At 39.0% G+C, this 17446-nt stretch overlaps 1 protein-coding gene across 4 annotated transcripts in view; it reads right to left on the bottom strand.

Annotated features, from left to right (window-relative positions):
- Positions 1 to 17446, bottom strand: part of LOC100092510 (spermatid perinuclear RNA binding protein) — a 115676-nt gene that overhangs the window by 15619 nt on the left and 82611 nt on the right. For 3 of the 4 annotated variants that reach the window (XM_029062078.2, XM_029062080.2, XM_029062079.2), the window contains exons 5-10: positions 17190 to 17334; positions 7332 to 7426; positions 6808 to 6903; positions 5235 to 5346; positions 4543 to 4640; positions 4160 to 4271 (exon numbers count right to left, since the gene is read on the bottom strand). In XM_029062078.2, coding sequence (XP_028917911.1) covers positions 4160 to 4271; positions 4543 to 4640; positions 5235 to 5346; positions 6808 to 6903; positions 7332 to 7426; positions 17190 to 17334 — 658 coding nt within the window. The remainder of the gene's footprint in view (positions 1 to 4159; positions 4272 to 4542; positions 4641 to 5234; positions 5347 to 6807; positions 6904 to 7331; positions 7427 to 17189; positions 17335 to 17446) is intronic. The other variant, XM_029062081.2, reaches the window with a different exon arrangement.

Genomic DNA, 17446 nt, shown 5'->3' on the forward strand with positions numbered 1-17446 from the left:
AGTACCCATTTTAGATGGAAAAAATCTTTAACCATATTTAGGATATTAGCAGTTTCTGGGTTAACAGGTGCTTACTGCATTTATTGGATAGAGCCATTATAAGGAAAAAAGCAACTAAGTAGTAAACATGCATTTTTCCCTTCAATTATTTTTATGCAGAAGTTTGGTGAACACTTTTGTCAGTAGATCAGTCACAGCACCTTTCCTATTATGGAAATTGACTGTTCACTTTAAAATATTCCCTTACAAAAATTCTAATTTAGCAGACCATGTGCCTCATACTGGCTTATGCAGAGGTGAAACACTTCTCAGCTTCTTTGAAAAAGTTGGCATTTTTTGTTTGAAGCCTGCTATGCTCAAGAGAATACTCCACAATAGAAAGATTTCCAGATATTTCTGATAAAAGCTTGTAACAAAACAGAGATTAACTTCCTATTCTGCGATCATCAAGATTCATTGTCCCTTGGGGGAAATATCGACCTCAGTTTTTCTTTCCATCAATACTTACCACTCAGGTCAATCAATCTTGATGCTCACTTCAACAGAAGGCAATATCTGCTTAGTATTGTGTTTCATTTGCATTATACAAAATTGAGAATGTGCCAAGGCTCCACGCAAACTCTACCTCTTAGAGTTGAAAGGAAAACTATGACTGTTCGCATACCCTCTCACTTACTAAATTACATAAAGGGATCCTTGATTGTCTGCAACTGACAAGGAGGCTTTTCCTACAACTTGCTCAAACTATCAAGTCTGCTCTCTAACCTCCTCCAGAAAGGTATAATCAAGAGTCATCATGTTGGACAGGTGACTTAGTACTGTCCTAATAATTCATCATATAAAGTCAGCTGATCAACAACTGAGGCTTGAGATAATAGAAACATAAAATAAAATCTTCAGATCAGTGTTCTTACTTTAAAAATGAAGGCCTGGATTTTCCCTCGGCAATACCACGTGGCAGGAAAGCCTTAGCCCTGAGAGTCTATCCTACTGGAATGAGACGATCTGAAGATTAAACAACAGCTATGACTGCATTTGGAAGGAGAACAAGGAAATGAAGGGACTATTGATGCATATGTCTAAGCTTCCTCCTGAAAGGAAAACCTTCAAATCCACTATATCAGTGGATAGTAATTACTGAGCCCTCACAGTTTGCAGAGCCTCATACACACCAGGCACTTGGGAGGAGCACAGCAAAGAAGGCAGACACGATCCCTGCCTGCATGGAGCTTACAGTCTATGTTCTGACCTCATGGGAGTTCACATCCACTAGGTCCATGGCCTTGGCCCTGGAATGCTCCACACTGAGGCATAATTATTAAGACATTAAATATTTTGGTTTTGTTGCCATTAATGTGCCACCACTAGCTGACACAGTGGCCATGCTCATGTTTTGGGGGAAAGACGACCAAATTCTTCTACTACTTTTCTAAAAAATACTGTTCAGTCCTCACCTCCCCACCTCGAAGACTTCCAATGGTTGCCCATCCATCTCTGCATCTAATGAAAACTCCTTGCATTCAGTATTAAGGCACTCAATTAGCTGAACCCCTCCTACCTAATCTCGCTGATTTCCTACCATGGCCCAGCCTGCACACTTCGCTCCCCTAACGCCAACCTACTCGCTACACCTCCATCTCATCTGCCTCGCTGCTGAACCCTTGCCCACATCCTCCCTCTGGCCTGGAACTCCCCCATCTCACCCCAACTTATATATCTGCTAGACAGCCACTGTCCCTGTCTTCAAAAACCACATCAACTGCAAGAGGCCTTCTATGACTAAGCCTTCATCTCCCCTAGTCTCCCTACCTTCTGCGTCACCTATGCACTTGAACATTGACCCCCTCGGACCTCACGGCACTTATGTGTATATCATACTTTAGCATTTCTCCCACCTGTAGGTAATTTTAATGTCTGCCTCGCCCTCTCGATTGTAAGCTTCTTGTAGGCAGGGAGCATGTCTAACAACTCTATTGGATTGTACTCTCCCAAATGCTTATTGCAGTGCTCTGCACATAGTAAGCACTCAAAAACCATTGACGGATTGATATTTATTTCATCCTTGTTCTTCCTCCTCCTTCCACGGTTTGTAAATAATTTTGTAAGTAAGCCTGCCTGCCCCACTAGACTAGATCACGGAGGACAGGGAATGTGTGTATTTTCCCTGGTGCTTAGTGCAGTATTTGCTCTCAGGAGGCACTCAGATACCACGTATTGATTAGATAGCTCAAAATGCCAGCATTTTTCAAGCTGACAAACCATCTTAGCTATTATGATTTCAGGAAAGGAAGAGTCACTACTTCCCAGTTCCTCTTATCCCTAGGTGCAATAATAGTGCAGCCTAGGGAACGCTGGCTCCAAAGGAGTCAACAATTCATTCATTCCTTCAATCGTATTTATTGAGCGTTTAGTGTGTGCAGAGCACTGTACTAAGTGCTTGGAAAGTACAAACATTTCTTGGGTCTACTCCAGTAGCCCAGTTGCCCTTCCTCCCCTAAAACTCCCTTTCCCCCCAGGATCTACCTTCCCAAAGTTCCCCTCCCTCACACTCTCATTCACTTTAGAATCTGTCTCTTTCAGAGGCACTCATCCCTTAGGCCAAATCTCTCTACTGAACCTTCCTCTCCTGGAGCTTTAAATCCCAAATGCCCCTTTTTCCTCTGGACTCTGTCCATCCCTAGAACCTCTCCCTCTCCCTTCCTCAGTCCCATCTTACCTTTCTTGCCCTTGCCCTGCCCCCACTGAAACCTATCACCCCTCCAAAGTTCATTTCACCTAAAGAACTCCTCACACCCCAGTCTCTGCAGTTCCACTGACCTCCCTCCCTTGGAACCGCCACCCTGGCCACCACCCTCCCCAGGACTTTCACTCTTGGAAAATCGCCTTCACTGGGTGGGTGAGAATGTGTGGGTGAATCACTGTTCAGGCATAAGTGTATATGTTTGTGTGCAAGCCTCAGTATGTAGGAGAGATTATGAGTCTGGAGGACACTTTCTGTAGCTCCATATCATCCGTTCAAATGGATAATCCCACTAGAATCATATATGATTTCATCTTTAACCAAAAGTAACAATGCTGTCTTCAGAAAGCTACAGATAATTAAATGTCATGAGACCAAAGGAGCTCAATTCCATCCAAGCAAAAAAGTCCATATCGGGAAAATTTGAAGTAGTATTCACCAACTATCTCCTCCCATTCAATGACTTAAGGTAACTCTAGAATGCAAGCTCCTGTGGACAGGGAGTGTGTCTACCAACTCCGTTACACTGTACCCTCCCAAGCGTTTAGTACATTGCTCTGCACATGTAAGTGCTCAATAAATACGATTAATTGAATTCTCTTTGATTCTAAGAAATGACTGACTGCTGTCTTTCAGGAAAGGTGGTTGGCTCCATAGGAAAGAATAAACTGAAAGTAAATCACTCCTGTTCATTCACATACAGAGGGCGGCAAACACCAAGGGAGTCTCAATCCCCTGTAGTGAAAGAGTCCCTAAGAATCACTGAAGAAATCTGCTGAAGAAATGTTTATGACATATATTGCACGTGGAAAATGTTTCAATAGTGGAGCTAAAGTTACATGGGACAGTCTACTCCAAACAATCACGAAGTTTTAGATTCAACTGCTCTTTAGAGCACCCAACTGATCATCTATTTACGAGATGATCTTTGAAGGAGAAATATTCATTCGTTCGTTCAATCATATTTATTGAGCGCTTACTGTGTGCAGAACACTGAACTAGGCACCTGGAAAGTACAGTTTAGCAATAAAAAGAGACAATCCCTGCCCACACTGGGCTTACAGTCTAAAAATAGTTTCTATGTTCAAATGTCCAAAGCTTCCGCTGAAGACATCTGCTAAAAGCAATCTGATATGCATGGTATGGGACTGGGTCTGATTTTTAAGCTTGTGACTGATTCACTTCTGGGTCCTGTACTCAGTTGCTTCACCCACTTATCAACTGAAAGAAACTAAGTTCTTCATTGGCAAATGTAAAATGGGCCCCAAACTGAGTCTAACCCCAGCCAGTCCAAATGGGGTTGCATTTACCTCTCTTTCAAGAGACTATGGTTAACACTGGTGCTCTACCTTAGGCCAAACACAGCCCTAAATGCAAATGCAATTAAATGGCACTTCCAAGGAAAGAATTAACTCTCACCTTCTTTGTCAGTAACTGACCAGGAATATTTCTGAAAAGGTTTGTTTGATGGGAGTGGGTCCATCTCCAGCACTTTATATATCTGACCAAAGGCTGATAGTCTGAGCGCATGCTAAACAACAAGACATTTAAGTTTACTTGAAATTTTAACAATTTGCACACAGAATTGTGAGTTCACAGAAAAAACAAACTTCAATTAATAGCAACAATCTTGTAATAAGCCCAATTTCTAACACTAACATTATGAGAATAATATTTAAGTTAATTTGCTATTTCTTACTATAAAAGCTATGAAAAGAAGCCATTCTGAACCACAGTTTAATTTTTAGTATACATTACTTAACTCAGACACACCTTTAGTCCTAAAAGTAAATGCATTCTACCTGAGCACTGTGTGTAATATCTTCTTTCTGCTGAACTGTCATATAGCTCAAAGCGTCCGTAGGTTCCCGCTCACAAGGATCATGGAGTCCAGGACCCCCTGTGAAGAAAAGCCAAACAAAAACATAAGCACTCCTTTTGAACCATGGCTGAAGTTATAAGCCAACAACTATCTGCTGAAATGAAATGGAACCAAAGGGGTAGGCTCTATTTTCTAAGATAAGGGTGGAAATTTCTGTAAATGTTAGGGAAGTCATTGGCTACTCAAGGATAGAATGGGGTCATGAGACATAACTGGAAATTTGGAAAGACATCTCAAACCTTGAAAAAAGTTGCATGCAAAGCCACACTGTTCTTTTTCAAGACCAAGGCTAGGTTTCCAAAACATGAGACTCTCACAATTTTACAAAACATTTATAGTTCACCCTCTGATTTTATTAGTACACTTTACGTTAGTATACATAAAACACAGATCAGAACTATTGAAAGATTGAGCTTTAAGGAAATATTTTTTTCAAATTCTTTCAAGTAGTCCAAGTGCTTGGAATTTCCGATGAAACACAACACATGCATCATTTTCATGCACAGAACTCAAACAGTGTACATAGGAAAACAAACAGAAAAAACAAACAAAAAACCAGAAATGAGATTTTTGTTGTTTTCTTTTTTTTCTTCCAGAGTTTCAAAACCTTACCCGGAAGTAGTATTCCAGATGCCAAACACTCCATTACTCGTCTCAAGGCCTCCCCAGCGCCCAAAGGTCTATTACAAGTACCTATAGACTTTTCACATATAAGCTCTAGTGGCTAGAAGATATTAAATTACAAATTAGTACATGCGCCAAGGGGTTAACAGAAGTACAGTTAAATGTGAGATGACATTTCTTCTACTACGAAGGTCAAGAGGTGGAAGACCACAATTATTTTAGTTGGGTTTACCTGGCTTTAAAAGATAAGTGGGCAGGGAATGTGTCCACCAACTCTTTTATATCATCCTCTCCCAAGTGGTTAGTTCAGTGCTCTGCACGCAGTTAGCGCTCAATAAATATGATCGATTGATTGACTGATAACAATTCTCACTTGCCCATCTTTTCCTCTCCTGCCCAGCCTTCCTCATTTCATTTACATTTGTGACCAAGGACCAGAAAATGCTACAATGTTTAAATTCTTCATTTTTGGGTACTTGGAAAGGGTCACTTAAAAATGAGTTCAGCGATTCCTGGTAAAGTAATGCCTTTTTGATGGACAATATTCTTGTCCAGTCCACCTCTAATTTCTACCTAAAGGAATTCATAAGGCCACAAACAATCTAATGGAATTACATCTGTGTTTTCCAGGAGGCCTTTCTCATGTACTCCAACTGGAACTTGCAATAGAAAGTTGCATATCTGATAGGTATGGCTTGTTATGGGCAGGGAACTTGTCTGCTAATTCTGTTGCATTATATTCTCCCAAGCACTTAATACAATGCTCTGCATATAGTAAGTGCTCAATAAAATGACTGATTGATCGATATGTACACTACTGTTTCGGGATAACTGCCAAATCAAGAGAGTAACAACTGTCACAATTTTTGTACATTATGTACTACATCAACTACAACATTAAGGGAACCTGCTATATATTTTAGAAATTCAAGCCAATAGAAAAGAAGTAGCATTCAGACAGTAAACCTGGCTCTGATTCAATGGAATGTGTTAAGATTATGATTTTCTGCCCACCACAATGCAAGAGAGACAAAGAATTGCTGTCCAAATTTGAAACTGGGAAAGGATCAAACGGAAATAAAACATTCTTACTTGAGGTCATTTCCATGAGGAGTAAGATATATTTAAGGGGAAAACTCATGCATGTGACTCTGAGAGATGAGTCAAGGAGGCAGTGTCATCTAGTAGAAAGGGCATAGGATGGAAGGTCTGGAGATCCAATTTTAATCCCAAATCTCCCACTGTCTTTGTGGCTTTGGGCAAGTCAATTAACTTCTCTAAGTCTCAGTTTCCTCATCTATAAAATGTTTCTACCCCAGGACTTAATACGGTGTTTGGGATTCAATAAGCACTCAAATAACATTTTTTTTAAAGTGAGTGTATAAATGATATTGAAAATGTCTAAGGCATGAAAGGAGTTACTCATCATTTGATGGCATACTTAATACAGTTCTCAGATGAGGTCTAATAACATAAACGGCACACAATACTACAATAACTTCAACCAAAATATAACTCCAGGACTGTGCCAATATGCTATTAGCCATTCTTTGGTACTTACCCATCCTTTTAATGGGGCCCAGGTGGGGACTCTGTTGCACAAATCCCGCAGAATGCGTAGGACAATTACACATGATTTTAGTCCATTTGCCCTGGCCTAAAACAAACAAAATGGTTCCAATATACCTGTTGAAATCCATTCTTCATTTTATGTACAGTGTCCTTGGGCATGTTTTTCTTTTTTTAATGTGATTTCTAATTAGCCAGTTAATAATCAGTTTCATGCAAACAAAAAAGTTACATTAAAAGCAATTTTTTTTGTTTAGAAAGGCAGGCTTAAAGTAAAAGGAAGAAGCATAATGTTAAAATTGCTTTTGTAGCCCCATGATAACTAAAGACTGGTCATCTACCTATCTAGTATCAAGTTTTTCTTTTCCTTTTTTTTTTTGAAACAGACCACTTGAAATTCCAAATGCTAGGCATAAAATACCAAACTATTAAATGAAAACCACTGTCATCATTAAATGTCTTAAATCCAACCCTCATAAGGCTACAATAACAATAAGGTAAGAACAAATAGCCAACCTGAAACCATTTGGCATGTCGCAGAGACGCCAAGGCGTTCAGGCATTTCTGCCTGTCCAATAAGTCCGGAGGATCTTTCATCGCAACATTTTCTACTGGTAAATGGAATAAAAAGAGACAGATACAATGACCAAGGGGTTTCTGTCACGTTACAAAAAAAAAAAAAAGGCGGCAGCATTTCAGTGAGCTAATAAGACTCCCAGAAGATTTAATGGTTTTTAAAAAGTGCACTGTGGTTATTTAATTCAACAGCCATTAAAAGTAGTAATGTGCACATGAGCAACAGAAGCAAAAAGGCATTCACTCTGTATACAAATCAATGACCATTGCTACATACAGTCTGGGATCTTATTAAAAATGTATAACACATTGCAAGACATAAAATAGGTACATAGCACTTTTCCCTTTTTTTTTCTGGTGTTGAAGATGAGAGGAAATACTGAATGAACAGTAGCCCCCAAATTTTTCTATAAAGAAGCTTTTTGAGGGGACAAGTCTGATCACCCAGGCCTGGAGCATTACAGAAAACAAGTGATTCATTAAATTAAAAGTATTTCAGATCCAGCCTTGCCCATATTATTTTCTTTGGGAAATGACTGTTCTATCCAAATCTTAGATCATGGTAGGTAAAACAATTTGTGATGTGTCAGATAAGTGAGGTTTGGATAAATAAGCAGTGAAGCAGTGGTTTTAATTCCCTAAGAACCAAAGGGGACAAAATCACCCAAGTTGATTTTAAACTTTTAGATTCTGTTATAACTTTAAAGGATTTCTTTTCCCTTACTTCAATTTCAAACCTAATAGAAATTGCTAACCTAAAATTACTACAACAGATTTTCAAAAGAGTGGTAGGAGGCTTTCGTCTACAAAAATGTAAATCTGTTGAGGTTTGTAATACTGATTTCCTTTTCTTGTCTATCCATTACTTATGAAATCTAAATTCATGTAAACTCTGGGGCATCACTCACCGGTTCCTATTTAGACTTAAAAAAGTTTCTGAAGCAAAACATTTGCTGAAAATGAACTTAAAGAATCATACTTCAACCTTCAACTAAACAACATATTTCAACTATACAAAATCTCCCATCGGGTTACCTATGTGAAACTGTGCCTGAGGGGAAATGCTTTATTTGGGGATTTGTTTTAGGAATCTTTATTATTTAACTTTCCTCTGAGCAAAAAATATTGTAAGTCATTTTTTGATCATCCTGAAGATCACTGAATTATTTAATCTAGAAAATTTGTTTTAAAATAATGCACTACTAAATATAAACAAATTGGTTAAGACTAAGTAGAGTTTAGACTAAACTAGCTGACCAAGCTTCAAGTCCAAGATGAAGTATTTTTTCAACCTAGCTATATTTTCCATACATTGCTAAGTCGAGTTTTGGCCTTTAAGAGTTACCTAAACCTACATTATCTTTCCCCAAATCACTGTGGAAATAGAAAGGGTTTCTATTGTTACTAAAATACAATATACCCATTCTTTACATTTGGGAGTTTGCTCTTAAACCATGTATGTATCCAAAATGGCCTATATCAAATCCTTAACAGTTCAGATTCCTTTTAAAGCTATAGAAATTTCTGTTCAGATTACCAAGCTCGCCACCTATGAATAGTCAAATCTTTAGCAGTAGTGCTGATTGTTTTCATTACCTTTACTGGTTACACATACTAAGAGACTATTTTAGCACTAATATTAATCAAAATGGGTGACACCAGTGATGTTTTGTCTTTCCTCAGTTTCTTCAGGGCTTTAGGGGGAGTCTGTTCCTGAAGTTCAATTTATAGTACAAAAAATGGATAAAAACTATAAAATGAAAACCAAAGATGCAAAACTCAACTGAGAAGAGATCTCTTGCATTAAATGTTTTGCTTGGCGGGGGGCTTGGGGGGGGGGGGGCTCTCTTTTTTTGGCTGCAATCCCTACAAAGGTTTGAAGTGCTACACACTTATTTTCTGACCTGATAAGCTTGACAGCAGATATTTGCATTGTTTCTCATTATCACTGTCCACTTAACCACTGAATTGAGATGGATCTTCCACGGGCCCCAAAATAGAACAGTACTTATTTACGAGTCCAAACAGACACTTTGTATAGTTTCTTTAGAACCTATAGTTGATTCTCACATATTTCCAGTCCCTTTGATGTTACTGTTTATCGTTTACTATTTCCAAACATAAAATTGAACTGGGTGGATTTGTAGCAAAACATTTAGCTTTACAATACAAACATCTGCTTAAAGCTCACATACTGGATAGAACAATTACTATAAATGAGTGATTAGAATCTTTTTTGAAGTTAGAAATGGCAAAGGTTGACTGGCTGCAGTATATCATTTAACCATTATAGAGGTGTAGAACAGGTACAGCTGTTCTAAAAGCAACTGTTCATCATCTTGATAGTCTATTTGATGGCTATAAATAAAGCAACCTGATTTCCCCATCATCCTACTACCAATGAAGCTCTGTTTTCTGTACACAGTGAAAGGGAAGAGTTTCCCTTTCTTTGATTCAGTAGCCAGAGTGAGGTAAACATTACATAAAATACAAGCAAGACTTGTATTTTGTTCTGGCATTAGAATGCTACAAACGCGGGATGACCAGTATTTTAAATCAAAGTACTAATATGTAGAAATTAGTCTGTAGCTCAAAGCCACATTGTAATTATTCTATTTCTTGAAGAAAATTTACTTTTGCTTGTTGCAGGCAGTCAACATTTGGCTGCAAGATTCTATTAAAAAGAAAGATGAAAGGAACAGGCAGTGATCAGGGGAAGAGACTTGCACCAGATTGCCTTTTACATCATCATCAGAATGGCCATGTTTCTTCATGCTCTGTCAGTCAGGAAGTAAAATAGATTCAAGGCTGTCCAATATTTATGAGGTTGTGGTTTTGTGATTGATTTTATTTTTAACTAACTAAAAAGGGTACCACACTTAAATGTTAAAATAAACTTTTTTGAACCAAACACCATAAAGTCAAGCTCTGCCCCAGAGGTACTAGGGCTTTTAACAATCCTTTCTCTCTCACTGTGCTCATCATTTTCTCTCCCAGCTTCCTATATGTTAAGTCTCTACTCACATTAGCAGGTACTGCAGTGTTTAGTACACTGCTCTGCACTCAGTAAGCACTCAATAAAATGACTGATTGATGGATTGCCTGTTGGTGTACAGTACTATCAAATGTTTTAAAGGCACCCAATTCCCCCAATTCAGTAAATCATAAATGATCCAGTCTGTCCTTTTTGAAGTGCTTGATGACGTTTGAAATAAAACCGTAGAACCATTTTGAAATTTGGCCTGCCTACTATTTTGGTTTCATGATCAATGATAATTCATTATATTTTTGAAAATTTACTTCATGTGTTTGTCTGAGTGAGAACTAGTGCTGGAAGGACTTGATGAAACAGTCCCAGGTTTCAAAATGTTCATTTCAATTTAGTTGGGGAAAAACAGAGCTTTTCTGAATGCTCTAAAAACCTTCTGGGGATAACAAGGAATAACAGAGTTGTCTCCCACACTTGCTTTGACACTGGCCCGTAAAAACAGACATAAGGACCACAATATTTTGGATAATAAAAAGGTGAAAAGAACATTCTTTTCTCTCTCATCTGACATCAGGGCATGAAGGTACACACCACATTCCCACTGGACAAATGGAAGCACTGAAAAAGAAGTCCATTGTGCCTAACCATATTTATTTAGTTAGAAGTTAGTTTAGTGACCAGACTCAAACCATACTGCAGGAAATCTTGGTCAGTTTCTCTCAATTCCTTGCATGCAAACTACCTCCCTGTCCATGTAACCAAAAACTTTAGCCTGATGATGGAAGGGGAAGAAGCCCAAAGATCTGTATGCTACTTACCTACAACCCAGATTCTCCTTGAAGGTGTATTATGCGCTTTCGATTATCACTTTTAGGTGCTCCCTGCCCCTCTGGAGGAGGGTGGAGAACACTTGGGCTGCTTGGGCTTAAGAAGTCTTAGATCGTTTTATTTGCCTCAAAGACAGCCCAGAAGCTCCTTCTCCCCGCCTCCTTAGTACCTTGAGGCTCTTCAAAAAGGACATGCCCTGCCTCAGGCCAGGGGCCAAGGAGGTACACCAGAGCGTGGCAAATTAACAGAGGGATTGGCAAAGCAGCATGATTTTATAGAGAAGAGGCAGTGTAGAAAAACGCTCCTCCTCTTCATCCACATTGCGGACCCTAAGTGTGTGTGCCTTTACCTCAAGGGGCTGAGAGAAATGGATGATGCTTTGGGGAAATCCAGATTACTGGGAAGTAACCTTCTCTTCTCCAGAGGTGATTTATTCATGCCAAAATGTCACTTCCAGGTAAAGCCAACTACAGTTACTGAATTCCCTCTCTGGGCAGCAAACTAGCAGGAAGAGCCTGTGAAGGACTGAGGCAATGAAGCACCGAGTATAATTACTACCACCTCTAAGAGTGGAGGTGAGTAGCTGGAGACTCTGGACTCCAATCGGAAACCCTACAGCTTCTGCTAATTAAAAGGTTAACTTTGGGACTCCGATTTATTTGACAGCAAGGCCATGGCCGATTAATGAGGCTTTATTAGGTCTAAATTGTGAGTCCCCTGAGAGCCAGGAGCCTGTCTAGCACTCCCAGGACTTAGTTCTGCTAACAGAAAGTTCTTGATAAATACGATTACTACTATTACCACCACCACCACCACTAACCATCTTGAGAAGCCACAGAAACTTGTCAACATTTTCCCTGAACCCCCCACCGAGCCCCTCTTGGGAGGGGCATAAAACGAAGGATGAGACTTGTGGGGATTCTGTATTTTGATGGACAGGGGTGGCCTACTGTAGTTTCCTTCTCTTAGGGGTTACTACAGATGCGCTTCAAGCTAACAGAGCAGACGACTTGAGGAAAAAGTGAAAGAAGAGAGGACTTTTCTAATTTTTCCTTTCCTGTGATCTTTTGGTCAGAACTACAGGTTTTGGGCCTCTCTTTTTTCATGGATAACTCCTTATTGGGAGAGTGAGTCAACATGTGGGTGGGCAAGTCCTGGCTGCCCTTCAGATGCTTTTGGAAGCCGATGTTAGGCTTCTGCTCCTAGGTTGGCAAGGGGAAGAAATCAGTATGGAAAAGTTGAGGTTCTCAGTGTTTCTCTATTTTAAAACTTTCAAAAAATTTTTGACTTCCTTAAAAAATAGTGAAGCCCAAAGGGAAATACCTGTTCAGTCTTTTGGAGAAAGCAAAAACACCAGCCTGCTGTGTGAACTTGAACAAGCCACAATCTCTCTGTACTTCAGTTTCCTCATCCCCCAAAGAGGGATACAAATACCTGACTTTCTACCTACCTCACGGGTTGTTGGGAAGGCAAAAGTGAGATAAGTAATGGAAGAATGTTTTGGAAATAAAAGTGCTATACAAAAACTAAGGTATTAACCCACTAGATTCTAAGATCCTTGAGGGCAGGGATCACTTCTACCAATTCTATTGTACTTTCCTAAGCAACTAGTACAGTGCTCTGCATGTAGGAAATGCTCAATAAATACCACTGATTGAATGACTGAAAAATGACACCAATTTGAGAACCTCAGGTAGGGAATAAATTAGCAATTCAGCAACAAGGCAAAAGATATCTTTCCTTTTAGAGAGAATCTAAAAAATAAAATAATTCAGGAGGGAGAAAGAGTTCTAAAAAGAGATAGGAATCTCTTATTTGATTATCCAAGTTTTATTGCCCAAATTTTATGTTTGTTTTCCTTTTTTGAACTTGAGATAATTCCAAGCACACCGAGTTTATTTACTTTATATATTAAGCTTCGTACAGTGTGCTTTCAATAACAATTACCTCCAGCACTCAATGTACTGAGGGTTCAATACACTTTGTCTCAAAGTCCCAGAGACTTGGTTTTATCAGATATCAGTGCCTGTGCCTCATTGCATTTAGTACCTAATGGGCCCAGCCTGGTAACCAGTGCACAGCCCTGATCTGCCCAATGCACGACTTGCTTCAAAGGCACTGGCCTGGATATGTGCTGCCTTAAAGAGGAACTGGTGTGGTCTTGTCTCTGAAGTGGCTGTGAATCACCCAATGGACAGATCCTTCAAAAGCCTGCTGGGTCAATGTCTGAGTGATCATTTTGGAAGCCCATGTTGGTAGTAGATGACTGGGTCTGGAAGACCACTTTGCTCCCTGTTAGGGCTGAGCTCTCATTTTGTTGTCATTAAATTCTCGATCAATCAATCGTATTTACTGAACGTTTATCATGTGCAGAGTACTGTACTAAGCACTTGGGAGAGAACAATATAACAGGTTCAGTGGCATGCTCCCTGACCGTAGCGAGCTCCATTTAAGAGTTTAATCATCCCCAGATTAATTGTCCTAGGTCTGCTACAGTCCTAGTGATTCTCGCTTCTGAGACTGGAGTCCCTGGGGCGGATCTGTGGCTGGAGCCTGACTCTGTGGCAGAGTGGAGGCAAGAGAGGGGGTTGAGGCATTGTGTGAGTGTTGGATGGAGTTGCGGAGAACTGAAGAGGAGAAAACTCATGCAGTCATCATTTTTAACAATAACCCAAGGAATATTCTATTATGAAGAGAACTGACCTTGCTAAGGGAACCCTATGAATTTTAAGAGGATTAACAAAACAGAAGCCGTTTGGCCTAGTGGAAAGAGTGTGGGCTCGGGAATCAGAGGATATGGTCCTAATCCCGCCTCTGGAATTTGCCTGTTGGGTGACTCTGGGCAAGGCATTTAACTCATCTGTGCTTCCGTTGCCTCATCTGTAAAATGGGGATATAATACTTGTTCTTCCGCCCGTGTGGGACACGAATATCTTGTAGCAACCCAGTGCTCACTACAGCACTGGACACAAAGTAAGGGATTCACAAATAACACCACTGATATCATTATTACGGCGTAAATTGATAGTACCCAGTAAACCATCTAAAATCACTAAACTCCAGGACACAGTGAGATTAGTGCTTAGTACAGTGTTCTGCACACAATAAGCGCTCAATAAATACAATTGATTATATGAATGAATTAGAAATCCTGCCACCCAAAATTTTCTCCCAAACAACCATAAACTTTTCTCTTTCTTCCAATTTAAGTATTACAGTGCTTTAACAAATATCTTAATTAGTTTTGTCTGTTCTTTTAATTTCGCTTTCTTGGTTTTACTCCAATCTAGGGTTCACTCATTCATTCAGTCATATTTCTTGAGCGTTTACTGTGCACAGAACACTGTACTACATGTTTGGGAAAGTACAATATGGGAAAGTACAATAAAATTACAGAATGGGAGGGAATGAGGCTGGAGGGTGAAACCTAATATTGGGAAAATGTATTTTGAGTGATTAAAATGAAGTCCAATGATCTTACAGTGAAAATTCAAAAATAAATTAAGTTATATTCAGCCTGGAGTGCTCTTGGGGAGAGACAAACTTGAAGTATGGTCATTCTCAACTATTAAGAGGAATGGGAGGGGGAGAGAAGGAGTGGCTAGGACCACCCATTGGAAGGAGAGAACTTAAAGATCTGAGAATCAAAGGTGGCCACTTTTCATTTTGCGTGCGGGGAGTGTAAAGGGGGCTGTAACTTGAGGAGAGGAACAGGACTGGTAAGAAACAGGCCCCAAAGGGCTAGTAAGCTTGAAAGCCACCATTTGGATCTTTCCAACCTTGACTGGAAACTCTCAAGTCTCAACTCTGAGTAAGTCTCAGAGTCCAGCTCAAACCCTCAAGGGGCCAATCAGCCCAAGGCCCCCATGGAATGGACACCTATGTTGTGAACCCCTGAAGAATAAGCTGCCTCTATCATTAGTAGCTGCAGAAGTCCTGGGAGTGGCGAGAAGCACCTGCCCATCGGTCATGCATAAATCACCTCTGGAGACGCTCAGGCTACAAACGACAATGAGCAAATTATAAAAGACATAAAAACTGTCAATAAAGAATAAGGACAGTGTGTGTTTTTTGTGGGTGGGAAACAGGATTTTTAAATGGCACAATGAATACCTTTCCATGTTCAAAAGCGTCAGGAAGTGAATCCATAGTATATTACTCATTACTGATTTTAGCATGTTTGTTTTATGCTATTTCAAATGGTAAAAGGAGGCTCAGATTGTACTTAAAAGAAACAGAATTTAATGTCTGCAAAAGAATCAACAAATGAGAAGACCACAATGAGCCTTAATTTTAGAGGGACTCTGGAAAATAGACTGAAAAATCCATGTTTTTCCTCGCAAATGGAAATTCACATAACTATTGTGGGGATAAATTTTTGAAAGGCTTGAACCCTCCATATTTCTTTCACTTTACAGGATGCAATAAACTGCCTCTTGCAATAAACCAATGTTTTGGTAAAATTATGCTATAAATAATATTGATAACTAGTGATAATCTCATACTGTTTCTAATGTCCATACACTCAAACAATAAAATGACAATTTCAGAACCAGTAACATAAAATGGCTACTGTCATTAGCAATGTTCAGTTTTACACTGGGAGGTCAAACAGAGCTCGGCTTACCAGAGTTAACACAAATCTTGATACTGAAGATACCATTTTAAATTTCTACAGTTAATGGTGAACTGTAAAGCTGTTAAAAAAATTAAATCATTTAAAATAGGTTCTTCAGAGGTTCTACCAAAATGTACAGCTCTAAAGATGATCCTAAATAAAAAACTAACTGAACAGATTTCAGATTTTAAAATGACTGTGTGACTGACTTATAAAAATGAGTCTGGTTTGTCTCAAAAGGGTAGCAGTAGAGGTGAATTTAGAATTCCAAATTTCTTTTAATTCTTAATGAATAGTTCCCTCATATCTCTTTAAATGGGATTCTTAAGAGTCACAGCTACCACTAATTATATTTTAAATTTCTTTAGTAAATAAATGACAAGAAACTGACCAACATTTCTCACTGTAGCGGTATGTTGGGTAGGGGAGTAAGAAAAAGGAACTTGTAATAGGTCTAGAAATGAGAAGTAGCAATAGGGAGTTCCCTTTCGCCCAGGTGGGCCCAGCTGCCTAAGTCATCATGACAGAGAGTGGCCAGTTGGTCAAAGGTCTGACGTTGAGCACGGCACTACTGAAAAAAACTTTCTAGGAAAGGATTGGTAGACGGAAGCAAGGAACTGCCATCAAGATGTAAGAGAAAATTTTAAAAAGCTTCAAACGGCTCAATTATCTCTACTTGTTTCTCTTGGTTTCTTCCCATTCTCACTGATGTTAACGCCAATAGTTTTATTTCTCCACAGTTAAAGAATTTTCCACTGCAAGTCTTAGGTAGATGTGAAGGGAAGGCATTATGAGACATATTTTCCACATTTATCACACCCAAAACATCACGTAGAATGTCAGAAATCTCCTCAGGAGGAAAAAAATTGTGTACTTTTTAAAAAATAACTTTTAACTCATACCCCAATTAAAATGTCTTTCCCTAAAAATTAAACAGATACATGTGTGTGTGTGTGAATTCATATATGCATATAATTAACAAATGAATCTCACCATGATACCCACCTGCCAAGGGAGTATTTAGTAGTTTTTTAAGGAGAATTCACACAAATGACTATAGCTTAGAATTATCCATATAAATCCTACTACTATGCAACAGAAAAAAAAAATCATTAAAGCCTCAGCAGGTCTAGGTTTACTATAAATAACTCCAAATAAATGAAAACAGAATACGATAGAATGATTCCAGTAATGGTAATAATGGGCCCCCACAATGAACATAGATATTAATACATTTGTATCAGTTACTGACAGTATTAAAAAAAACAGTTATTTATTTACTACAAAATAGGCGTTTCCTTAAACCTATACTGTACACCCACATAGCATAAGAGTAGAATTAAAAAAAAAAATCTCTATATACCTCCATCCTTCTTCTCCGATTCATCCCTAATTAGAGGGGAAGTAAGTATCACCTTCAGTGTTAGCCTGGGCTCTTTTGTATTACGAATAATAAGAGATGCCTCATTTATACACTGTTCCACTTGATATTTTTCTTCTGTAAGTTTCTGAAAGTCACCAAGTAAGATGTCAAAAAGGCCAAATTAATTAGGAACACAGTCTCAAAAATGAATGTTTGCAACTAAAGTCAATGATTTCAAATGGTATCACGGAGGAGGA

This window comes from Ornithorhynchus anatinus, chromosome 4 (genome assembly GCF_004115215.2).
Source record: "Ornithorhynchus anatinus isolate Pmale09 chromosome 4, mOrnAna1.pri.v4, whole genome shotgun sequence".
In the NCBI taxonomy this organism is placed as follows: Eukaryota; Metazoa; Chordata; class Mammalia; order Monotremata; family Ornithorhynchidae; genus Ornithorhynchus; species Ornithorhynchus anatinus.